Source organism: Alligator mississippiensis, chromosome 9, assembly GCF_030867095.1.
Source record: "Alligator mississippiensis isolate rAllMis1 chromosome 9, rAllMis1, whole genome shotgun sequence".
NCBI lineage: Eukaryota > Metazoa > Chordata > Crocodylia > Alligatoridae > Alligator > Alligator mississippiensis.
Genome location: NC_081832.1, coordinates 23,586,550 through 23,612,580, shown reverse-complemented (window position 1 = coordinate 23,612,580; position 26,031 = coordinate 23,586,550). Strand labels below are relative to the sequence as shown.

The 26,031-nt window shown below is 48.5% G+C and overlaps 1 protein-coding gene across 1 annotated transcript; it reads left to right on the top strand.

Annotated features, from left to right (window-relative positions):
* Nucleotides 1-488: 488 nt before the first annotated feature.
* Nucleotides 489-21,318, top strand: MYL9 (myosin light chain 9). The gene is made up of 4 exons (XM_006266633.3): nt 489-598; nt 13,642-13,845; nt 18,497-18,658; nt 19,547-21,318. Exons 2-4 carry the CDS (start codon nt 13,662-13,664, stop codon nt 19,717-19,719), a joined length of 519 nt encoding a protein of 172 aa, XP_006266695.1. The 5' UTR covers nt 489-598; nt 13,642-13,661; the 3' UTR covers nt 19,720-21,318.
* The last annotated feature ends 4,713 nt before the right edge of the window (nt 21,319-26,031 follow it).

Here is a 26,031-nt window from a genome sequence, read left to right as displayed (position 1 = left end):
TAAAATAAATCTCACTGTTCCTAAGCAGCATCTTTTCTGCACAAGGAAACAGCTGGAATAATTCATACTTACTGAGCACTAGAAATACTGCTCACGTGCTCAGGGGATCCCTAACTTTTTATTTTTGTACCTTTGTTTAAAAGGCACATATAAAAAAAGCGTTGCTTGGAAATCCTGTACCCTTATAAAGGAAGCTTTATCTCTTCCTAGGAGCTGGCACTTGTCACTGCAGTGTTGGCTCCCCTTGCATAAGGGCCTCTGTTGCTTTTTCCGTCAGCATTTCATCTATATAAGGCAGAATCATCTTCTTCTCTGGAGCTCTCTATTTCCCCCCTCTTCCCTTGCACTCATATCCCAAAATCCAGTGTCCCACAGCTGGGCTGCTGCCACAGCTTGCAGCATTCTTTTGCCTTGTATGGCCAAATCCTTGGGGGTGGGTGGGAACAATTTAGGTAAACTCCTTTCTCCATTGGCTGCCTCTGCCATATGACCCAGTGCCTTCCAGCCAGGGAGATTAAAACAGCTAGTTAATTTCTTCTATTTGCAGGAGTCAGAAACGCTTTTGGGATCTCTTGGTTTTTAACTGTTTCTGACAGAGGTAAGGACTTCTCCTTTGATTCACTTTCCATATGGCGTTGTTCCCTACGGGCAGAAAGGCTGTACCAGGGATGAAATCTGGGGGTTCATGGAGATCCCCAGAAACATGAAAGGAGGGAACATGAATTAGTGGCTCAAAACCAGCAATTTGTAGCATCCAAACACCTCAGGGAAAAGAGTAGATCTGGTCAGGAATACATTCTGTCTTTGCATGGATCTGATCTCCTGTAATGGATTATGTGAATGCTTCTACCAGGAGGCGATGTTGTGGCAGAGAGTTCCTTCTGCTGCTTTTAGCATTTCCTTGCAGAGAAGGAAAGAAAGTTGGAGTCAGATAACAAGGCTGCCCTGCGAGCTGTCAGAGTTATGGAAGAAAATGGATCTTGGCCTAGGTTAATTCTTTCAGTCTTGGGAGTGAACAGGTATATGCTGACAGACCTGAGTGGGTGCATAAATGGCATGGCACCCACACAGCAGCCCCCAGAGCAAGCGCTCAGGAGATGATACCAACTTGATGAAAACAGATGTTTCACTGGGATTTACGCTGCCTGCTGTGTTTGCAGTGGAAGCAATGCAATGTCATTGCATACGCAGTTACTTCTTGCTGTCCTGTCTACATCTGTTCTAGAGGGAAAGAAAATCTCTAGATCTGGGTTAGGAATGTTTAACTCTTCCCACTTTTTCAGGTAAGATATTGGAGAAGGGTGGGAGTTAGTGGGCTTGTGTATCATATTGTGATCTCCTGAACCTGGGTGTTGTTCACCTCCCAAGAGAATTTTCACCGGTGTCTGCAGGTTGGAGAAGAGCAGGGTAAACCCACCCTGTGCTGTTGCTCCCAGGATGCAACAGGAAGGAGATTATAGCATAAGCAGTCAAAGCTCTCTTTATTGTGTGAGTAGTCCTATTAATGTCAGTGGCACTGCTCTCATGAGTCAGTGCCTGCCAGTGAGCTAAATGGTCCCACAGTTTGGCCCTTTGGCTATAACAGAGCTGGGAGAAGACCAGGTTATCATCACTGATGGCAGAGCAGGATCCAGACCTGGTTGCTAAACCTTTTACATACAGCCCTTAGCAGTCAGTGGGCTACTACATGTTCATTAATGTGCTGTAATTACAGTGCATTAAATTTAATATCTGTAATAACAGATACTAACTTAATGTGCAGCATCACCCAGTATAGCGCATTAGTGCAGATGAATGCTTTTTAGGTGATGCTTAATGCCCACTGGATTAATCTACTCTCCATTAGCATTGTTTTTGCCAGCCGCACTAATAGGCAGTAGAATTAGTCCAATGGGCATTAACCATGTCATGCAGTCGTGCCCACTGACAGTCCTTCCTGTTGATGCTTCTCAACTGTGGGCCCTGCTGTGGTGAGGGCAGGTTCTTGCTTCAGTCTAATATAAGCCTGGCCTGTAATCAGAGTTGTCAGTAGCACATTGAAATGCTGGGCCTTTCCTTCTGCTTCTCTGTAAATCCATGTTGCGGGGCCAGAGCTTGCTGTTGGTGCCTCCCACTGGGTCTGTTTTCAAAGATTTATTTTTGTCTGGAATGTTTGGTTTTTCCCATGCTGTGTTTGCTGATCACATAATCCAAGAGCCTGATGCACATATGCATCTGCCTTCTCTGGATGATCTATTCACAATCTATGGAGTATAACTACAAGCAATAAATGTTCTTAAATAAGAAAGTCCTCCCTTTTTTCCTCAGAGTTAAACCTGAAGTAGCTTTTGTCCTGTTTGGAGAAGTCCCATCACAACTTGAGAGCAGTTTGGCTTTCTAGTCCCATTTCTTTCCTCCACTGAGCCTTTGCCTTAGCAGACCTGGAGTATTAAATGGTCCTAGGAAAGCTATTAGACATGACTGGGTAGCAGGGAGGGCAGTATTATGAGGTTACCAAAGATGGTTCTGCTGCCTTGGTTGTTTAATTCTTTACCCATTTCTGTTGGTATCTTCATAATGTCACCAATGGGAGGAGTTAAATATTTTGCTGTTTGCTTCCAAATAGTCATGCTCTCTGAAGTGCCTGTGCCAGGTTCCCTTCCCAGCATGGGGCCCAAAATTTCTCTCAGGGAGTGAAAAAATTAAATTGGGAACATCTCCATGACAAGAACAAGGTCAACAAGAGCTTCCCTCCTCCAAAATTCCTAATTCATCCTCCACTGTCCAAAACCTCCTTGGTTCTAAAAAGAAGGTGACTGCGGGCAATTCACAGGAGGGGGACTAGTAGAATCCGTCAGTGTCCTTGATCCTAGGAGCTACACTTGGAGTCCACTCCAGATGGGCACAGAAATCCAGTGCAGGTCCCTTTCCTCTAAAGGGTCCTACCCAGGAATCAAACGTGTAGGCACAGAAGAGGAGTCAAGTTGGGGTTATTTCTTTCCATCTTTAACATGAAATATCTAGGACAGAAGCTTTCTCCCCTGCTGATGCTGTAACAGGTTTAATCTGTGAGAGGCACAGGGAGAGCACAAACTGGTAGATTTTGCATCTATTTGGAATCATTGCTATCTCCTATTGCAAGCACAGTAGCTGATGGAAGGCCCTGATACATAAAGGATACATAAAATAAGTGTGGTTGTCATAAGGGTGAAGGACTTGGCTATATTACACTGTTGCCGGTGAGTAATGCCTGTTTTTTGGGGATGCTTCTGTAGCATAACATGCACTGCAGCCACAGGACAAGGAAAATCAGGGCCTCCCTGGCCCTCTAAAGATGTGATTTATGTAGGTTGTTCAAGAGCAATAGTCATGATCTGGAAAAGCTCAACCCCAGGTATTATTTTATTAGCAACTGCCATGAATTTTCTTCTTCAAGCAATGCTGGCACCAAGAATAGTTGCATTTGGCAGGATGTGCTGGCCCAGCTCAGGATACAGCCTAACATTTGGGTGTTGTTCTGCTCACTCTTGCACACATTCTTTGTAGTGATGATGTGTGTTAAACCACTCTAGGGTTGATGGTCCTCCAGGGCCTACCCATAATTCCTACCACCACCATGTGCTCAGAAGGACAAGACAAGGTCTTCCCCACTTCACTGGGAAAGAATCCTAGAACAGCTTAGCTTCATGCAGCACAAAACATGATGGGACATACCTATCCCAAGTTTTAGGGATGCGTGAGTTTCTGCCTTCTCTCTGATGTGACACTAACTTTGGAGGCTTCTGTAGTGTGGCTGCTCACACCTCGGCTAAGCCCACCTGGGTGCTGATCACTTGAGTTAGCTCTGCAGTGAAGACACAACTTCATGGAACATCCAAATGTCAAAATTGTTTGCTACAGGAATGGAAGATGGCAGGATTAACTTATGGGGAAGGTTAAGAAACAGGTGATTTAAAAGCAAAAGGCAGCAGATGCAGGAGGAGCTGTCTTTGTGCACAAGTACCTGGCAGCCAGCAGCAGTTTAGCAAGTGAGCCATGACTGCTGTGGCTGTTGCAATCAGCAGAACAAGATGGGAAAAGTACCATGTCTGGTGTGCACAGCAGGTCACGCCCGTCTCCAACACTACCTGGAGCTGCAAAAGACAAAAAAAAGGCCCCAGCAGGAACCTGGTTGTTTATGCTGCACTATGCATTGGGGTTGGATTATGCCCTACAGGACAGCATGTCTTCTACTAATGTTACTAGTCAGTGTTCACCAAACTCTGAAAACTTGTTACAGCATGTGAGCTGCCCTAGAGCAGTATACTGTGTGTGCTGACCACAAGCTGCCTGAAAAAAAATACGTTGTGCAGGTTTTGAATGTACTGGCCACTAATTTCAGGAATATAAACTGATGGGATTTCAGTGTGGTCTGACGTTGTCTTCTTCCAAAGCTTAGACGAAGTTGCAAGGAATTCCTCTGGGACTATCCAGAGTTTTTGTTTTTTTTTTTCCCCATTTTCCATATAGCCCAGCTGAAAGCTATCAGAAAAGAAAATCCATCTGTCAGTGCCTTGATGAGTGCCTCTCCTGCCCAAGCTGAAAAGAGCTCTCGGTCAGTCCATGCCAGGAAGTGGGTCACTGCTTATGTGCAGGATGCCGTGTCTAAGTTCCAGGCTGCTAGAAGCTTATCACCAGCATTTTCAAAAGCGATTCTGGATTTTTAACTCCAAATTTGAATCTCCTTTAAAGTGGTATGACCTTCAGAAAGCACTGCAAAGCTACTTGTGGAAAATTAGTCACTTCTAAGGTACTACAATTGGGCGCTCCAAACTACTAGCTAGTTTTGATTGTCTTGGCCTAACCTTCCATATCTGTGAGCCTGTCTCATAGGCTACTTACAGACATTAAAAAAAACAAACAAACAACCCCAAACCAAAAAACCCCCAACAAACACACCTTATGAGAAGAAGGAGCGTGTTAGTTTGACCCTGCAGCGTCTGTAGAAATTGGTCATTTCAGTGAGGCTTTTTGGCCAAGGCATGGTGCCTTTCAGTGCTAGGGGTGCCCACATTCTAACAGCCTTTTAGTGTCTCTAGCAGGAATAGACAGCACAATGATGGAATCTGGGCACTTATTGCTAAAACAGATAACAGGTTTGATTGGGATTTGAGCATCTCATCTCCCAGGAAACCCCAGAGTTTACAGACCACAAATCCATTCTCCCACATCAAGTATCTAAAAATTACACTTTGCCTCAGAACAATCAGGTTAACTCGAGTTAATTGCCATTTAAGCCTTGTAGATAAACACCATGCTCATCATATTCTGGACCAATCAGCACAGCATTAAACTGCTTGTCTGTTTTCAGCCTATTGCAGCCTGGTAATTAGTATTACGGCTTTCTCATCACTGAACAAGTTAAATGACAGAGGGGAAACAGGGCACTTACACTTGAATCAGTGGTGGCAACAGTAGAGGAAGAGGTTGGTCATTTGGACTAGGTGGGCAAAGCAGACTGTTTTATTGTTCAGAAACTTTAGTTCTTTGCTACTTTTCATAACAAACAAACAAACAAAGCCACCTTAAAAATCCTAAGTCCTGACTGAAAATGGGACAGAAATGTTCATTTGACCAAACCAACAGGATACCTGGGACAGGCAGTGTATCAGAAGCAGGAATGAAAGAGCCACAAAATTACCAAATCAGTCCCCAAACCACACCAAGCCTCACTATAGAGCAAACTGACAGGAAACACCTTGCTCAGAGGCCCAAAATAACAAACCAGCAGGCACTAAAGATCATAATTAATCCACATAACAAGAACCATGTAGCAGTGGAAACAATCCAAGTTGTTCTGTTTCCCGATCATGGCAGACAAAGGGTAGACATTTGAATAATATTAACTTGCAAGGTTAAAACAAAACTTGCACTAGTTTTCCTAGCTTTTTCTCATTTCTGATGTTACTTTTAAAGCCCTGGTCTGGTCTAAAGCTTACTGTGGTCACTGGGAACATTTCCACCAACTACAGTGGGCTTTGCATCAGCCCTGGTGTGATGTATGCATTTCAGATGAAGGCTCCCTCTGGCAGGCTGGAGCCTCTGCAGTCCTCTGGATCCCCAGTGATTGTTAGGAGGACACAGCACCTGCTGACTTTCTGCAGGATGCACAGAGAAACACTGTCCCTGCCACATAGAGCTTTACAATGTAAGACTGGTGCGGAGCTGAGGCATCCAGCCAAAGGAGGGGCAATGAGGAAGGATGAGCTCCGTTCCTTAGATAAAATGTGTGCAGATCTGGGTGCTTCAGTTAGGCTGTGTCTTTAAATTGCTCTTATTATTGTCTCATTCCTGGTTGCATTAGGAGGAGTGAATGTTACAGTGGGATCTACATGGAGTCACGAAAGAATTGGAGGACTTGGTTACTGGCTCTTATTCCTTCCCTCTTACGTTCTGTCCTCTGAGGTGCATGAGGCATGGCTCAGCCCCAAGGACCTTTACTGCCTGCAGGGCCCCATCCACAGCCCATCCTCCTGTTAGCCAATACTGACACATCTTTCTGGTCCCCTCGAGTGCAGTGACTACTCATCACAAGTAAATCCAGTGTTTGGGGTCCCAAAGAGAAACTACAACAGACTACCAGCCAGGTCTGTTTGATGCACATGGGGAATGTGGTGGGTGTGAGCCCACAAAGAAACTGCTACTCCCTCCTGTTATTAGAGGGGTCTCTAATGGTGCATCAGCAGATTCCAGGGAACAACTAATTCAAAAACAGGGACAGGAATGAGGGTCAGATGTTAATAACTGGGCAGATCACACTAGTTAGTGTCCACTGGCCTTCAAATGAGTCAAAGGAGCCAGTGGACTCTGCCTAGAGATGTGAACAGACAGGGGACGGGAAAATGGCCCCGCAGTCCTGAGGGGATTGAACCTCCTTCCTGGTCAAATAGATTGCTAGTTCGGCTAGGGACAGGAGGAGGTTGGCCAGGAGGTCCTAGGACTTGGTGGGGCAACAGGCAAGGAGTGAAGTGACCAGCTAGGAGGGTGAGACCAGGAAGGGCTGAGCATCACCCCAATCTGCAAGCCCCAGCTCCAGCCTATGTGTGGGTTTTTAAATGCTGCTGAACTTCCCCCAGCTCTCCCCAGTGGGGAAGGCCTCCAGCTGCTCTCTGTACTGTGAGGAGACAACTCTTTGGACAGCATTGTTACCAGTTACAGAGTGGAAGAGCTTCTCTCTCCCACCAGATGGATCCAAAGTGTGGTGAAGGGGAGCTGACCCACTGCAACACCAGGAGGTAATGGCTGCCTCTGTCACAGCCCTGCCCCAGTGCAGAGTTCTGGGACTTCCAGCACAACCAGGCCAAACACCAGTGGGGTAGACCAGGCACATCGCAATCATAGAGCAGAGCCTGAGATACCAAGATGGGGATGTCTCCCACCACAACAGAGCTCTAGCGTGAGGCTGGATTGAGAGCAGGGTTAAGCAGCTGAACACGTTTTTAGACAACATAGTGACTCGGCTCCCTATGCCCCGTCTACACTAGTGCCCCCAGCACTGCAGCTTCCCTGCAAGGGAACAACAGCCCCCAAGCAAGAGAAAGGGGATGACTGGAACAGAGACAGACAAAAGGGAAAACAGAATGAGGGAGGGGCAAGCAGGAATGGACAGGAGATGGATGACAGCACAGGAGAGGAGTGTGTCACAGAGACAGGCTCCTTCCTAAAGGTCTTTCATCCCATCCCAGCTTGATTTACAGGCTCTGGAGAAATCCTAGCCCCCTGGGATCTGACTATCCTAAAGGCTCCTGGTCCCTTTGGGTCTGTCAGTAATAACAAACCAGCTGCAAAGCAGTTCCTACAATGGCTCATAAGAGGCAGCCAGCACAGCCGGGGTACATTCTCTGGCACACAGCACTGAATGGCATCACCACATTGTGTTGCTTAATGCAACATGACATGGTGCCTTAACTACTTTGTATCCTATGCCAGAGAAGCCAGGAATACAGGAGGGTACATTCTCCAGCACCACACAGGGGGCACATGTCAATTATAACAATACTCTGCACTTGCGGCTTAATGCACTTTACCTGCTAATTAAACTGGCAGTTCCCCTGTGCTGCAAGTGTGTAGAATCACCCCCACTCTACAGATGAGAAAACTGAGTCATACATCATAGGGAAATGGGGGTGTGACCCCCTCCATATTATCTCAAGGAATTGCAGCCAGATCTCCACCTCCAACTTTAACCATTAGGACACAACTGACTGGTCAGTCAGCAAGCCTGAGACCCAGGAAGGCCTGTGCTGAGTTAGGATGGTCAAGTCATTTTTAATTTGAGACTGTACATCTCTAATTTAGGGACTCAGTGAGATGCCTTAAGGCAGGGGTGGGCAAAATGTGGCCCATGGGCCAGATGTGGCCTGTGGGGCCCCTAAAAATTTAGAAAATGAATATATATCTGCCCCGGCTGCCTGTCATGTGGCCCTCAATGGCTTACCAAAACTCAGTAAGCAGCACTCCACCCGAAACAATTGCCCGCCCATGCCTTAAGGAGAAGTACTGAGTACTCTTGTCCCCAACTGGAATAAATGTGAACTGCAGTGCATGAGCTCCTCACCTTTCTACTTTCATTCAATACTGTGCATTGAAAGCATATGAAGACTTGCACTCCAGTTTATAAATGCAGCCTCTGAGCCAAGGGGCATTTACTGCTAACTGGCCATTAGCTTTGCCTGCTTATCTCTCCTGCCTTGGGGTTGATGGATAGGAGGCAGGTGTGATGCATCAGTAGCAGTTTGTGCCAAAGAACACTGGATTCCTCCTGAGCTAAGGGCTACTACCTGCGTAGGGTGGGAGGGTGTCACAGCCTTGAACTAACCCTTCCCCCTCTGGCTGTCAGGATTGGCTAAGCAGGGCCCCTCCAGCAGCCCCCACCAGTTGGAATGTCACTGTGCCAACAAGCAAGGCTTTGAACTCTGCAAGCATTGTGGACTAAGGGGCTCATTTCATTGCCCTGCAGCTGCAGCACAGACTCCTATAAAATGTGTACAGGGCTTGGCTGAGCAGGAGAGTTGCTCCTAGTTAAAGGGAAATTAGCTTAAAAAGCAATTTGGTCACATGTAGACAAGACACTGAGAAGCTCCTTGGTTCTCCACACCAGCCCTCCCCAAGAAGATGTCCCTTAAAGGATATGCTGGCTGCTAGGTTATGTACTGGATTTATGCTATGCCCACAAGCACTCCCCACTTGATTGTCAGTGACCCCCAGCTGTTGAATTTACCTTTCCCTGGTTGGTGACTCATTACCTGAGCTCAGAGTTCATTGCACACGGGTCTCTACCAGCTTCCCACTAATCCCTCTGAGGGATGTACATGCAGGCAAGAGACCATGGGTCAGACAGTGAGTGGGTTTAAGTACCTAGAGCCACTAAAACCAAATGAGCTACACCAGTAAAACCAGCTGAGAACGGATTGCTGCTGGAACAGGGCTGTGGGACCTGATCACTGACCGACCGAGTCTGTATAGGTGCCTCTGGAGGCAGGACTGTTATGGTAACACTTAGAGATGCATTGAGAACCAGAGCACTCTGTGCTGTTCTGGCAGAGGTTATTATAGCCTCTTCCTTAGAAATCTAGGGTAGCACCCCTACTGTGTTCCTGTGTGGAGGACTTGGAGGGATGGGTGAAGAAGCGGGGAGAGGGTGTCTGTGTCGGGCAGGCATTTTCGGGGGTGGAGCACATACCAGAAAAAGAACAGGGAAAAGGAAGAAGAGTCTAGAATAAGTGATGGGGAAAGTGCAGAAGTGGGTAGAAAGGGGGTCACATTCACTCTAGAGCAAATGCAAGTCTGGAGGGGAGGCAGTCAGTTCCCCCCTGCTCAGCTCACTTGCGTCTCTGTCACAGGGGCCTCTGCAGGGTTTGCACAGGCCACAATGCTTGTACCTACAGCTCCTAGAAAGAGAGTGTAGAAGCCCCATTGATGGGACATGTCCATCTCCTCTTTCCATCAGCCTACCTGCTGATAGGCTGGGTCAACAGAGCGTGATAAAGTGAATCCCCCACCTGGAGGCCAAATGTAAAGCCATGAAGGAAATCAAATAATGAGAGTTGATTAATTAATCCCAGGCTATTTTGCTAAACTCTCAAGCAGCAATTGATCTAGATAAAATAGACCAGGCAGGGCCAGCCCACAATTTTTTGTGGCCCCCTGCAAGGTATAGTTTTGGGGCTCCCTGATCCATTGAAAAATCAAAATTGTGGTATAAACTCATTGAAATAAAATAGTCACGACTGGGCTGGGCGGGGGGGGGCAGCATGTGCTGGGGATGCCTGGGGCTGGGGCCCTGGGTGGAGCGGAGCCAGGAACTCCTCCCCAGCTCAGCCAAGAAGGGGCTCCCTGACTGCATTGAGCCTTCTAAACATGGTACAGGTGGCAGGGGCAAGTTGGGTACCTATGGCTGCAGGTTCTGCAGGATAGGATGGGCTGGCCTTGGGACCAGGCAGATGCAATCCATCCAGCAGTTAGATGTGCTCTAGGAGAGGAGGATGTGGAAGAGGTGGTGGGGTTAGAAGTGATCAGAACAGTTAAATTCTTATGCAGAAGATCACATGAGGAGCATCACTGAGAATGGTTAAAGGAAGTGAACAGTGCAGGGAACATGGATGCCCTAAGATGATATATTAACAGGGTAGATAGGAACAGAGGGCAGCTACCCAGCAGGTGCAAGAGCCAGCTAATGGTGAACGAGAACAGATGCTAAGAAATCTGATGTTCCTGAAAAACACAGGAACAGCATCACAGCAGCTAGTAAAGACTGCAGAGTTGATGGCAGAGAGCAACTAATGTCACCCCAGTAGCTGTCCTCCTTGCTGGCTGCAACGTTGTCACACCTATGGGCAGGGAGGAATAGGAGCCTGGGCATGGAGTGGAAGCTGTTTGCAAGGTGCCCCAAGACTCTGGGAAACTGCTCTGTGACTGTTAACTCTCCCAAATGTTCAAAAATCACAGTTCTTTTATAAAAATGTAGAACCAACAAACCTCAAGACTTTGCCTCCTGCTTCCTCCATGTCCTCTCCCTCAAGTTCTTCTCCTCAACTACAAGGCTTGGAAACTAACTTTGTAATGAAAGTGGAGTCTCTAGCAATCACATGTCTCCAGGTGCCGAGGCGGGGCTCTAAAAGAAATGACAAGCAGGGTGAGGGTTGCTGTAACGTTGGAAGTTGCTAGTGCTGACCACTATTGCAACTACTATCCCAGGTGAAATATTCTGTGAGTGACATGGGAGTCCTGCAAGCCCCATGTCCCCTTGAGAGCCTGCCAGGGGCAGGTCCAGTGTTATGCAGGGTGACTGTAATATGGAGGAGCCTTATAGGGTACTTGAAATGCTAAATAGGACCTCAGTGAGACATCTTTCCAGGGTGTAAATCAAAAGATTTCCCCCTCCTCTCCCTAATAGGGATTTAAACCAGTTAAGCTCAAATTGCAGTTTATAAGCCTCTGTAAGGCTTAGAGCACTGTGCTGAGCTCGGGACTCCTAACCCCTACCTAGTGCTGCTTCTGCTGCAGGGATGAGCCCAGCTCTGCAAGCTGCTCTCAGGCTAAACAAAGAGGGCAGGGGGAGGGGAAAGGAATGCCAGGAATTTGCAAGGAACAGATAACCAGCTTCCTGATTGCTCCTAACAGGGCAGGCCCTGGGAAGAGGGCCCAGAGCCTGTGCCTTGTTTGTGAGCCTGCCTTTGTGTGTGTGAAAGTGTGTAAAGAAACCCGATAACTTAAAACTGCAGGGCTTTGCCATGGGGCGCTGGGCAGGGGGGGAGGAGAGGAAGAGGCCTGAGCTGTTCTCCATTAGCACAGTAACTCTTTGTACTTTGAAGTACCTGTCAGACCAGGACCCCAAAGGAGGGGGCATCCTGACCCAGCTGCTCCAGCCCGCTGCCCCTGGTTCAGGTTTTAGTGCTTCCACCTGGGGTCAGGAAGAGGCCAGCTGTGCTAGAGGCCACCTGCTGAGGACCCAGAGGGTACCAACAGATAGATGTAACACCTGAACTGTTCCAAGAATGTCACTGGTTGGGAGCCAGCTGACAATTGTCCTTGCACAGAAGTGTCCACACCTGAGAGAACCCTTCCCTTGTAGGGTGCGCTGCTGCCAAGGGAGGTAAAGCACTCAGACTATCATGCCTGCCAGAGAGGAGTGGCGGGGTTGCCCAGTGCTGAGGGGCTATGTGGCCCCTGCTTGTGGTTCCCAGGTAGGGTGGCCATCGAGGTACTTCAAGAATAGAGGACTGTCCCCACCACCAAGAATGTTGCATGCCTACTGAGGCTGGGGGGGCACAGCAAGCTCCCATAGGCAGCAGTGTCAGTGGCGGGGGCATGGCAGCAGCGAGCAGGCAGCTCCCGCAGGTGGCCACAGCCATGTCAGTGGGGGTGGGGTGCCAAGCACTGAAAAATAGAGGACATAAAGGCATCCGAAAACCAGACTGTCCTCTATAAAACTGGACAAATGGCCACCCTATTCTCAGGGAGCTGAGTGCTCTGCCCCCCGCAAGATCTCAGTGGACTTTCAACCCTTTCCTTGAAAGCCGTACTGCCAGTTTCACCTCCCTGGCAGAGATGTGCACTCTGGGGTGCCAGGCCTATTTAAGGTGGGCCACAAAGGACAGCCTGAGACCAGACAATGCAGTCAGTAACCTGGGGACAACACATAGGAAGCAGTGGCCCAGTCAACTTCAGACTCATTGGCTGTTTGCTAGTTTCTAGGAGTATTCTCCTCTTGTACCCTTAATGCCATGCAGCTGCAGAGCCAGGGTGTGCCTGTGAGGTGCCAGGGTAAGAGCTGGCTCAGGGAAAGGGCAAGAAAACTGCCAGGTTGACTGTAGGCAGACAGAAAGATTTAATCCCCTCAGCAGCTGCAAGCCACTAATGGCAGAAGCACTAGCACAGCCTGCCACTGGCACTTAAGCCACTAGCCACGCTCCAGCAAGCTTAGGCAATCCCTGAGCCCTGTCTACACTGGTGTCTGCACCCCCTTACTACTAGCACTGCTGTTAGCTCTGTTGTGGGGAAGGGTAATGTTGCTAAGGCTGACTAGACACACTGTTAGAGGCTCCCCTCTGGCTGTGTCTAACCTTCCCCACCGCCTGCCTGCCTTGTGCAAGGGTAGTAGATCCCCATCTTTTCCACCAGACTGTCATGACGCAAAACATACTCGGCCCCTTCCCAGCAAGCCACAAGGAAATGGAGAGCAGTTGGGGAAGGAGCTACATATCAGACCAAACAAGGGTATGATCCATCAGGATTCATTTGTTTTTACTCCCAGGGGTTTAGTTGTAGAATCCAGAGCCACATTTTAAAAAAGGAAATATCAGGATTTGCTCTTTCCTTCTTCTGTAAACCAGTGAGGGCAAAGAGGAATCCATGGAGTTGTGTTCCCCATACTTCCTGGCCCTCATTAGCACTGTGCATCCAAACCAAATGTTCCTTGCACCCAATGAACAAAATTAGGTAAATATCCCCATTTTATAGATGGGAAAACTGAAGCACAAAGCAGTGTCTCCTTCCACAGCCAGCCAGCAAAAGAGTCAGGACTAAACCCCAGGAGTCCTGACTCCTACCCTCACCCCTTACTCTTGACTCTGCTGTCATATTTAATAAATCTCCTTTATACTTTCCCTGTGCTGCTCACAGAGAGGACACCACCTGCCAAGATGTCCAGCAAACGAGCCAAGGCCAAGACCACCAAGAAGCGCCCCCAGCGTGCCACCTCCAATGTCTTTGCTATGTTTGACCAATCACAAATCCAGGAGTTCAAGGAGGCTTTCAACATGATTGACCAGAACCGCGATGGCTTCATTGACAAGGAGGATCTGCATGACATGCTGGCTTCATTAGGTAGGGAGGGCAGCCTCACTGATGGCCTAACGAGCAAAAGGTTCTGTGCTGAGGACCAAGGGCCAGCTTTTCCCTGCTTTAAGTATTTAATAACTACGTTGCATTAAGGAGCTTTGACTGCTGACTTCTCTCTATGCTCATCCTCACACTGGAGGTGCTAGCAGCAGAGTTTACTGGGGGCTCCTCTAACTTGCAGGTAACACTGACAGCTGCAGTGAGGAAAGCATGGGTAACTGGTGCCACCTTAGTCGGGGGGGGGCAGGGCAGGGGCACATGCCCCCCCTGTGACCAGTCCTGCCAACCAGGGGTGAGGGGGTCCCCCTGCAGCTGATCCTGCCGACTGGGGGGGGGGGGGGGGAGTCCCACCAGGGTGATCCCGCAACAGTCGATTGCTGTGGCCAATCGCTGTGATCACTGTAGCCGCTTCCAGGAGTGGCTGCAGCTGCTTCTGGGAGCAAGTGCCAGCCAATTGCTGCAGCTGCTCCTGGAAGTAGCTGCAGCGCTTGGCCAGCGTTTGCAGGGGGGGCACTGGCACTCCCACCTGCCCCCCTTCCCATTACCTAAGTGGTGAGCGCAGCTGGTCAGGGGGTGCAATGGTGCTCTCAGGGGATGCATGCGCGCCCCATGCAGCCCCTACGCGTCGCCACTGGAGGAAAGAGCACCTCACACCAGGGAGCGTTGCATTTTCCCACTACTGTAACATGTCAACACTGGTAATCTGTACCGCTGCAGCTACCCCACTGTTGGCCTAACAGTGCCCTGGGTTAGAATGTAAACCCAGGACTTTTAAACCTGGGTATAAGGATCAGGTATGTTTACTCGAAGGCTGTAGCAGACTCCAACCTCTCACTGCTAAAAGTGACAGAGCCCAGCTATTCAAGCACACTGTATAGACATGCCCTTCGTGGAAAAGACCCACAAGCCACTGGCTTCTTCCCTTGCTCCCACCATGTAGTACTCTGGCAGCATCTGACTGAGAGAGAATTAAGTCAGGCTTGCTAAAGAAAGACTATGGGCATGTCCAGATGAGCATGCACGTACAGGGGCATGTGTTTGCTGTGGCACTAATAGCAGCGGCACATATTTGTGCCACTGCTTTGTGCCCCAGGGCATGACCCTGCACACATGCTCTAGTATACACCAAATTGTCCTGGGTGGGATAGGGGATTGCCACTGCTTTGTGCACCTGCGCCAGCCCCGTCAGCCTTACCTGGGGTCCTGAGGGCCTCCCAGGGCAGCAGCGGCACCTATTCGTCCACATGGAGCCTGGCCAGCAGCCAGAGCATGGCTCTGGACAGCCAGGCTCTGTTTCTGGTGGTGCACACTGCTGCTACATGCACCACTCTTTTCACCATTTTTTTTTTATACTAGAATCTCCCAGTGTCAAGTTTTGGCATTGTGCTGCAAATTAGCAGCCTGGTGAATGGTGCACTTATGGTGCATGCAGTTTGAAAACAACTTTGAGGCCCTGCAAACTACACATGCATGCTCGTCTGGACATGCCCCATGAGGGTAAAAGGAGGTTGAATGCTCCTGGCCAGTTCCTGCCACTCCCTGTTGATGCACAAGAATGTTGTGACCAGAAAGCACATGGGCAAGCTCAACAGCTATTTGAAACCACTTGGGGGTGGTCCCTGCAAGCAACACTTTCTTCAGTGGCCCTAAAGCTGCTAGTACAGTGCTCTGGGTATGTTTTCCCCTCTTCTATCAGTTGGGTTGTTGGGGGATGATGCTTACAGCTTCGTTTCCAGACAGTTCAGTGTTCCTCAGATCAGGAGCTCAGAAGGGTCTTCAGGAGTTTGAGCCATAGTGGCTCCAAGCAAAGACAATTATGAGACTGGGTTTATTTGAGGCACTCATGCTGTATCTGATCCCAAGGTCTGGAAAGCCTTTCCTGGGGAGCCACTGGTGACACCAGTGTAGTCATTTGCTGATGCAGATGGAAACATGACAGGAACTGTAGAGTTCTAGTCCAATCCATTCCCTCTGCAGTCTGCTGAGCAGGTGTCCTGTGCACTTCCTCGTGCTTGCCACAGCTGCCTTTCCCTAGTGGATCACTGTGGCAGCACACTTGGGGACCAATACTACTGGGGCACAGCAAATCCTTAGCAGGTTCCATAAGAAGTAGGTGATTATATGCTACTACAATGTACATCTTAGATAAGAGATCTCAGCCTCACTGGCTGCCTGTTAGGTGCATTACTGGCATGCCATTAATGACACTGCCTACCCCATTGAGTTAGCTCAGAAAAGGCTCTCCCATCCCTCTCTCCCTGAGGAGACTATTCTTGAATTTCTTAACCCTCCCATTCCCTTCACCAAAGAACAAGACCCCTCTGACATGCTAAAACACTCACTGGCAACCTCATCTCTGTGGATCATGCATTCAAGGAAACCTGACCTTATGCCTGGTGTGTTAACTGGATGATTCTACTTAAATGTCCAGCAGTAAAATAGTTTTAATGCTGGCATTTATCAGTCAGTTTCAGTGATAATTAACCTTTGATGTGACAGAATTAACCCTCCTCCCACCCTACCTGGAATCTTCAATAGGTTCAAGCCTGGTCTGTGCAAGTGGGGTAACCAGGTCAGTTGTGGGGGGGGGTCTCTCTGATGTACAGATCTATTCCAGTAGCAGCTCTAGCATGGATGCGTGATAGTGGTATAAGACACATAACACCAGCTGCCCCAAACCAGAGGAGCTGGCACTGGAATAACCCAATTGACACAAGTGTCACATAGTGTATTTTGCTTTAAAGCACCGCCAAGCAGAAGTATGGGTAAGATCAATAGCCCATCCTTGGACCACAGATGGTGAGTGCAGAGACCAGGGCTCCATGCCCAGCCCTGCCATCCCCTGGTGGGGTGACCTTGTCAAGTCACTTCCCTGGGCCTCCTTTTCCCCATCTGTAAAGGAAGGCAATGAGACCCACATTGTCCACGACCTTTTGGAATCCGCATCAGGAATCCAAAGGCCCCATGTGAGTTGTCTGTGGCATCACAGCTCATACCCCATCACACACACCCCTCAGCAACCTGCTTCTTTGCTCTCCTCACTGCCCCTTTCTGCCTCTTCCACCTTATTGAGGAACTAAAGTTAATGTACTACTTCACCAGCAGGGTGGAGCTGAGAGAAGGGGATACCACAGACTGAGGGAATTCAAACTTGGAGCCCTCTGAAAGGCCTGTGCCTTTGAGTGACATTCCTTGTTAACGCTGCCTCATCTTGTCCAGCCCACCAGCCAGCACAACAGTTCTCCAGAGACGGGCAGTCCTGCCCAAGACTGCCACTCGTTCAGACTTGCTAAGTTCCCCACCCAAAGCCCTTTCTTAGCTTCAGGCTGTGGTTCAGCTTCCTCTCTCCTGTCTCAGGGCTGCTGCTGCGGCTCCTCTTGAGATCCATCAATTATTGACCTGGCTACCAAACCTGTTCTAGTCCAGTGAGGTGGGGGATCTCCACCCCACCTGAGCCCCTGGGGGAGGTGCAGAGAAGAGGGGCTGGTGGCTAAGAACAGAACATGGGATGTTGAAGGCTAGAAACATAGTTGCTTCCAGCTCTGTTCAGCAGAGGGCACTAAACTGAGCACTTCACTTTGTTCAAGCACAAAAGCCTTATGAGGGGACTGGACTGGGAGAGTGGAGCGAAGGATTCCAAGGAATCCTTTATGCTGAAGCTGCTGCCCTTCTCCTCAGGCTGTGGTTGGCTGCCAGTAACCAGTAAAGTGGGGAAACCCCCAAACTCTAGGCACCAAAAAGTTCAAATCCTTTTTTCCATCCAGGCCAGCCATTCAGATAGCAAAATCCAATGCTGCTATTACTAGGCACACTCGGAAATGGCCATGGCCATCAGCCAGAGATGGATCATGCCATTGCTTAGAGGAGGAAGGACTTGCCTAGTGTCTGGGATGAGTCCTCACGGAGGGCGAGCAGAGTACAGTGCTGCAGGGACAGCACAGTACCATTCCCTGCATGTGGCATCCAGGGAGCACTGGCAGGGGGTGGACATGGCCTCAACAGTCATTTACAACCGACAGGAATATTCAGAGAGACTTCTGCAATGGCAGCTGGCAGGTAACATCTTCAAAAGGACCCAAGGCCTCATTCCCCAGAAGTATTTTATTCAGTGGGAGCTCAGAGCCTAAATACCTTTGAGGATTTGGTCCTGCATGACTGAGGAGCCTTACCATCTAATGAGACTGAACATGGGACATGGTACTTTTGGAAACTGTGCCTCTTGCTTTTTTCTTTCAGTCCAGATGGACTGTCTGAGGTTTGGAACAGGTAGGAGAGAGGAGACAGAGCCAGGGATCCTCAGGGTGCCCCTAAAATGCAGCCTGAAGAGCAAATGCAGTCAGGGACAGAGTCTCAGGCTGTGATGAATATAGACATATCCAGACCTCTCCCTCTCTGACTGCCCTGATCCAGGAATACCCAATACCCTACCCCCACAAGAACACATTTGCTCTCACTGAGTTGTGTTTGTTTTTGGGTCTAGTGATCAGCATGAAGAGCTGGGAGTTAGGACTCATGGGTTCTGTACCTGATTCTGTCATTGACTTGCTTTGCACCCTTGGACCAGTCACTTCGGAGCTCTTCAGGTGAGCTGGGCTATCAGTGCAGTGTCTCACCCTGTGTTGGTTCTGTTTAACAGGGAAGAACCCTACCGATGAGTACCTGGAAGGCATGATGAGTGAGGCACCAGGCCCCATCAACTTCACTATGTTTCTCACCATGTTTGGAGAGAAGCTTAATGGTACTGACCCGGAAGACGTCATCCGCAATGCATTTGCCTGCTTTGATGAAGATGCTACAGGTAGAGCCTTACTACACCATAAGACCCACACCAACAAGCTGCCATAGCAAAGCAGATCCCTATTCTTTTGCCATACACCTCCTACAGAGAGTGTGTGGAGCCACCAGGGCTGTTTCCATTAAGCTGGGGCTGAGGAGTAGGGAAGGGAGAAAGCCAGCTAGTTATCTGGCATCTGAGACAGGCTGAGGCTTGTCCAGTGAGGGTTGCAGAGAAGCTATAGGCTGCAGCAGCCTTTCCTCCTCAGTTCCCAGGCTGAGTGAAGTGCTGGCCATCACTGACTTCTGGCAAACAAAGGAGTGTCTTTGCCAGGGGCTTCCTGGTGTGATGTACTGGTGCCCAGGAAGCTAGGGTTGAGGTATGCTCTTAAACCTGCTAAGGGAGCCAAACTGATGGGTGCCACTGAGCTACAGACTTAAAAAACACAGATGGGTGAGGGATCTCTGCTGCGAGGAGTTCCTTCTAGAGGAGAGGCCTTTCCATCTCTCTGAGTCCTGCTTTCTTCTCTTCCAGAAGCTTGCAAATCAGCAGCTTGAATCCTGGTACTAGAACTGTGTAATTTTGTCCCATAGTGATAGAAGTGGCAGAATCCATGGGTGACAGACATGTCCTGGTGGCAGGAGCTTTAATGGACTGAATTGGGATGAGGGTGCTTCTTGTGGACTATGATGCTGGGGAAAGTTAGCACTAAAAAGGCAGGGAGTTATGTATAAAACATTGCCAAGTAAACTACAGAAGAGGATATCCCATTCCCCTTCCCTCCTGGCTGGGTCGGTCCTTCATGCTCACTGCGTGGTTTCCCAGTGCAGTTCTGTTTGCTGCCTCCATCTGTTCTAGCTCCATGAACCTCCTCTCCTTTCTTCTCCCTCCCATTTCTCTCCCCCTTTCCAGGTTTCATTCATGAAGACCACCTGCGTGAACTGCTCACCACCATGGGCGACAGATTTACAGATGAGGAGGTAGACGAGATGTACCGAGAGGCCCCCATCGACAAGAAGGGCAATTTCAACTACGTGGAGTTCACCCGCATCCTAAAGCATGGAGCCAAGGACAAAGATGACTAGAACCAAGAGATGCCAATTCCACTCTGTCCTGTGCACGCCCCATGTCCCTCCTCCCTGAACACCCTTGCTGCCTCTGGCCCAAAGCCACGGTGGGATGACCCCATGGGAAATGCCTTAACGCATGTTACAGGAGGACTTGACCTTGCTCTGTGTAAGGGATGAGCTGGCACACAGACACAGGCCCCTCCCATGAGGCGATGAATACTCACATTCCCATCACTTAATCCTTCAGTGCACATCAACCAGCCTCGGCCTCTGTAGATCTTATGTACAGCAAGTTAGTCCAGTCCCCCAAACATCTGACCTAGAGAATTTGAGGTGACAGCCAGAGCAGGGAGGAATAACTCCCACAGGCTCACCTAGCCGAATGTTCACACCTGGCAATATGTTTCTGTAGTAGACAGCTACCCATTAAGTGACCTGCTGTCAACTCCCAAGGGAGCAGGGCAAAGTCACTGCTTGTCCCTCATCCACTGTGCTTTCTCCAAAGAGTCCACAACCCCAACCCTCTCCCCTACTTTAGGGAGTAATAGTGAAGCCATTAAACATTCTCTTCTTTACTTCCCCCCTGGGAATCCCTCATTGCTGTAGCCCAACAGTCCTGTCCTGCACTAACCACACTTTGTACTTCAACAGCACCTTTATGCCCCTGTGCAGCAAAGATCTCTCCAAGTCCTCAGCATGTCCCTGTCATGCCCAATCCCATCCTGCAAACAGACCCTTGCAGTGGGGTGAAGAAGAGGAAAGGCGGGGGCATTGCTCTACTGAGCAGTGGTAGGTGGTGCAGATAGATGGTGGACACAGAGCCAGGCATCCAAGGAATCCCTGGGGGTTGTGTTGCCATGTGTAGCCAAGGGGAGGATACATTCTCTTGCTATCAAACCTCTCAGTGCTGAGGACCGTGGTTTTCCCACCTACTTGGCCCACCTTGCTGAGACACAATAAACTCTTCTTCTGTAATTTTCTTTACAATCTTTACCTACAATCCCTCTGCTATTTCAGTGCCATAGTCCACAAGACAACCTCCCTCATCCCCATCAGGGCTGTCATAGCTCCTGTCATGAAAATAGGGCTGTCTTTCATGGATTGCCCATAAAAATTAAGAGGAGTTCCAGGGATGCTGATAGTGGAACATGAGATCTGCTAGAAGGGCCAAATCATGGGTCCCTCCAGCTTCCTGCCTCCAACAGTGTCCAGTGTTTCTGAACCAGGCTGAACCTGGCCGGGACACATCTAGATAAGTGTGGCCTCCTGACAGTCACTTAACACCGTGCAGCACTTTGATTAACCCCTTTCATTACATGTGGAAAATAAAACACCAGTCATTACAAGGATGCAGGAGGCAGAACCTATAAGAACCTGCAGGAAACCTCTCCACCTCTTACTATGTAGTACAGCTCTAGCCTTTAGGAACATGAAAAATGAAAGAAATGTAACTGGCTTCCTGCTCCTTTGCTTTAAAAAAAGCAAACCAAACAACACCACCCCTGTTGTTTATTCTTTGAACAGTTGTTTGTTTTCATGGCTTAAGAGTCTGTGATTTAAGGGATTCATAATATTGAAATTCCATATGAAATATAAAGGATCTAATACAAATGAGCACTTGTGTACAGTCACTGTATTTACCTTTTTTCTCTACTGGATGTTGCCTATTTATGTCTTTGGTTTAGTCCATCCTGACCCCTGGTCTTTAGAGGATCAGCTGAGTTAGAAGAACCCTCCTTTGCCTTATCGAGCCTGTCCAACAGACACTGTGCCCAGGCTGGGTTCCCAAGCCCTGTGCTCTCTCTCCCCTTGACAGGTGGATCTATTCATAACATTCTCAAGCAGCACTGGTTCTGTGTCCCATCACGGCAGCTTACTCTGTAGCCCACCTACTCATGCACTACAGCAATCAAGGGCTTCAGCCCACATTTTTTTGCCTGTAGCTTAAACTTCTCAATCTGTCTTTGTCAGTGAACGAAGGCGGTTTCCTCTGACTCCCTTTGCAACACTTGTGGCATGTTGCCGCTAAAAGGCTGTTTTTAAACATGGGGAACTGACTTGAAAAGGCGCCAGTTTATCCATTTAAACCTAGAGTTGCCTAAGGGTGTTGAAAACTGGCTCTTAAACACATGTATCTCCATAGCTAAATCCTGCACCTGCCAACAAGCCAATTAGATGGCTCCATCTTAAGCCAAGTTTCTATGTCTCTGGGTACAGGCTTGCTAGAAGATCTACATTAGCAGATGCCCCTGTTAATATCTAAAAAATGGCTGATAAACTGGCTGTTATGATGATGGGTGCCAGTTATCAGAGCCCTGATGGGTATGAGCCAGACATTTATGAAGGGGGATAGCTCTGACAGCCTTAGAGTTGAAAGAAGCCTTTTCTTGTCCCCTAGTAACAGTGAACACCCTTGTGTTTCTCAAGCTGTAGGGAGGTTATTTTCTGGGACATGGTAAGGCACACGGGCTCAGCAGGGTATAACCCAAGTGAAAAGCTGTTGCCTAATGCAGCTGTCCTTCCAATGCAGCTTGCAGGTGTTGAACTTCAGACTTCATCTCCTCTGCCGCAATTTGCATATGGGGACAAGAATCAGAATCACAAATCCTGTTTTAACAACTAGAATTCTCCTCAATTCAGTGACAGAGGCCCCTGTCCTGCAAAGACTTATACACATGAGATAACTTGCATGGTTCAGTTCATACAAGTGGACAGTGCACACAATCATCCAGGGGCAGACCTGAGAGTATAAGATAAGATCCAGTTCTCTTGTAGCAGTTTCTTTGCAGCATGCTCACACCTTCAACGGGTCCAAAGCTTCTGGGTGCAACAAGCATGGAGTTACACTGTAATCTCCCAACACAGTTGCAGTCATGTAGACATGGCCTCAGAGACTAAACTACAGCTCTAAAACCAAAGATAACTGCAAAGAAAGTGACAGCAGGAGGTACCAACAGCTTTAATGAAGCATAGTTGTATTAGATCAGTCAGAGACCTTCAGGACACCCCAACATTGTACTTGGAAAACACTGGAATGAAGAAATGCACATTGTCTCTTATCCCAAGAGATGTGGAGGTAGAGAGAGCCCAAGCACAGAGTTTCCCACAGTTCCCTCTAAAACTATTCCTACAGGCATCCCTTGAACAGGCCTCCTCCTCACCTAACCTGATTATCAAATGACCCTGGCAGAACAATGTGCCTGCCTTGAACTGATTGCTGACTCACAGGCCATGAAGTGGGGGATGGGCAGGAGAGGCCTTTTGAGACACTTGGGGCGGGGGGGGGGGGGGGGGGACAAATTCCAAGTGCACCATCTCAGCTCCACTCTGTTTTACATTCATCTAGATAAACCAGCACAGAATCCTTTGTGGATCATCTGGGTGCAGACAGAAGTGACACTTTTCACCTGATCTGGCCACAGAAAGTAGTTTATAGCTGTGACCAAACACAAGTGCACAATGCAAACAGCTTAAAAAAGGGTGAATAGGGTGAAATTCTGACCCCCTATTTCATGAGGTATCAGATACAGATTTTACAAAAGGTGGCATCTTTTATAACTTGTGTCTGCAGAGCTCCCAGCCTGTAACTGTTTTCAGAATGGGAGGGAGGAAAAAGGAGCGTGGGGGGGGGTTCTGCTCCCCCCCCCCCCCCCCGGGTGGGAGGCATGTTTTGCAGCCCCTCTGAGGTGTGAGGGCTCCAATTCACCCCCGCTCCCTTCAGCACCAGCTGGGGAGCCCCAAAAATGAGCTTTCTCCCAGCCTTTCCCCCCTCCCATTCTGAAAACAGCCAGCACTAGCTGAGAGCCCTGGCTGCTGCTGTGGGAACCTGGCTGCAGGCTCCCAGACCCGGCAAGTTTCCCACCCCTCAACCAATCAACAGTGAACTTCTGTTTGGTTTGTAACTCAGAGCGCTTTGCTAAAATCACTCTGAGTTGCAGCTGGGAGCTTCACTTCTGTCTGCACCCTCTTATATCAATTTAAACGGGGTTCACACTGATTTTTCAGGCCCGGCTGGCAAGACTTAAGTTGGCTAGAAAACTTAACCTCAGGGCCCTGAGCTGGGACTGTATGGAAAGGGAAAGGTAAGTTCTCTATCTCAACTGCTTCCATGCGCTAATAGCAAACAGAGTTTATAGTGCCTGGATCTTCTGACAGACTTGTTCTGGACAAGGCAGCTTTAACTTTCGTTGCCCTCTGGCCGTTCCAAATTAATTATTTTTTGCCACATTTCACACACATTTTCACCAAGTTCACATGCTTCCTAAAGCTCCGGCATTTCTAGCACCCAAGGCCCTTCTACATGCATGCTGATCACTTCACAAAATTGACTTCCAGCTCCATGTATCTTTACATCACAAACTGTATATCTTCACTGAATCTGTCTTTGGAAACAGGAAAGCGTGAGAGGAGAGAGAGCAGCAAAGAGGCAGACACATGTACTGTGGGTCAAGAAATGCCAGGGAGACTATAAACTGCTTGAAGGAGAATCTGTGTCTCACTCTTTATTGTACAGCACCTTGCATCATTGAGTCCTGATCTTAGCTGGGAGTCTCTCAGTACTAGTGCAATACAGAGTCATTATAATAGGTGTCCTCTGGTTCTGTCTCCAAGAGTGGCCTGGGGATCTGAATTGGGTCCACCAAAAGGTGCCAGGACTTAAACTGAGAATTTGGGGGCAAACAGAAAGAAGAAAGGAGTCTGTTTTTCCCCACTTCTTTGTTTCCTGGCCACTCTGCCTGCTGTGCCTTGCAAAGTGAGGAACTGGGCACCAGTGAGTGAAGAGGAGCAGGCCCCCAGAGGGCCTGTGAATGATTAAAGCAGTGCTTCTCAATCTTGTTAGCCTCAAGGCAACCCTCAGAAAAATCCATTTTTTTGTTTTCACTTGTTTCTTGACAAGGGCAAAAGCCTAGAGCAATTTTTCTGTTGCAAAGAACTTAAAGACAAACCACGACAGGTCAGTATGTTTTAGCACAATAGATTCCTATTTGCAATCTCTGGGTTTATCTGCAGGTGCTAGGTTTGCCCCCCAGCCCAGGCTCTGAGAACCAAGGGAGAAAGGGTGTGTAGCACCATGAGCAATGCACTTAGTTGGGGTCCCTCTGTGCTACAACTTTTCCCATGGTAAGGGACCTGGTCGTGATGGTACCATGACAACATTTAATTACAGCCTAAGTTAAACCCAGGTGTCTCCTGCCTTCCCGCTGCACCTATCACCATGGCATGCAGGCAGTGATGGAACTGACCTGTCCAAACATTCAGTATCGAGCCTCTTCTTTTTACCAGTCAACCCTGAAACGACTATAATGCAGTGGGGCCCCTGAGCTGGTCAGAGGCCTATTCAATTGTACATCTGGTCTTGCTCAGACATCAGCCTCACTTGCAAGTGCCCAACAGGTTAAGGCTTTAGGCCACTCAGCATGACACAAGTTAGACCCTGTCTGACCTCCAGCCTCATCTGTGTTGCAACTGGGTCTATCTCCAGGTTGGCTCTGCTGATGGGGTCCTTTGGCCAATGACTGCACCTTTTTTATTTCTGCTATGGCCTCTATCAGCACTAGGTGAACATGTGAGTTGGAGGTTTGTAGTAAATTAAAAGACTGTTAAAAAAACAGTATTTAAAAAAAATCAGGTTTCAGATCTAAAGAGAAACTACCAACCGAAAATAAGCTCTCTTCTGAAGGAACAATTGTGCCCAGAGTTGTTAAAGTGACACCTAACGGATTCCTATAACTAAAGGGAATTAGAAAGAAAAAACGCCTACGTCCTTCTTTCTGTTTGTTTGTATAACACATCTGACAGCATTTAGGGCTGCTCTGTACTGGAAAAGTTAAACTGGCATGATTATAGTGGTTAAGAGGGGATTTTCTAATCAGTCTACTGGTATAAGATCTGTAATATCATCTTGGTTACACTGGTAAAAGGCACAGTGTGGACATAACATACTGGTATAGTTGCAATCTGGAGTAAACTAGACCAATAAAAGCACTATTATAATTGTATAACTGAATCCATGCCGGTGGGCTTTTTAATGCCATAACTATTTGCAACTAAGCTTTCTAGTGCAGACAGCCATTTCGGCATTGCTGGATTCACTGGTTTGTTTGTCTAGTGAGTTTCCCTGTGAAAGAGCAAAAATTTAGGAAAATATGACACTAGAATCATAAAACAAGTAGCCGGTGTCTGTGACCTTTCGTACCTCTCCCCCCCATTGTCCCCCTGCTTAACCTGTGGCAGGTTAGGGTGCTATGCCTTGTAATTGTATGACAGGGTTGATAGTGTAGGTTTAGTAATAGGTTAGACAAGGTTTTGCCTGGGATGGTTTGGGTG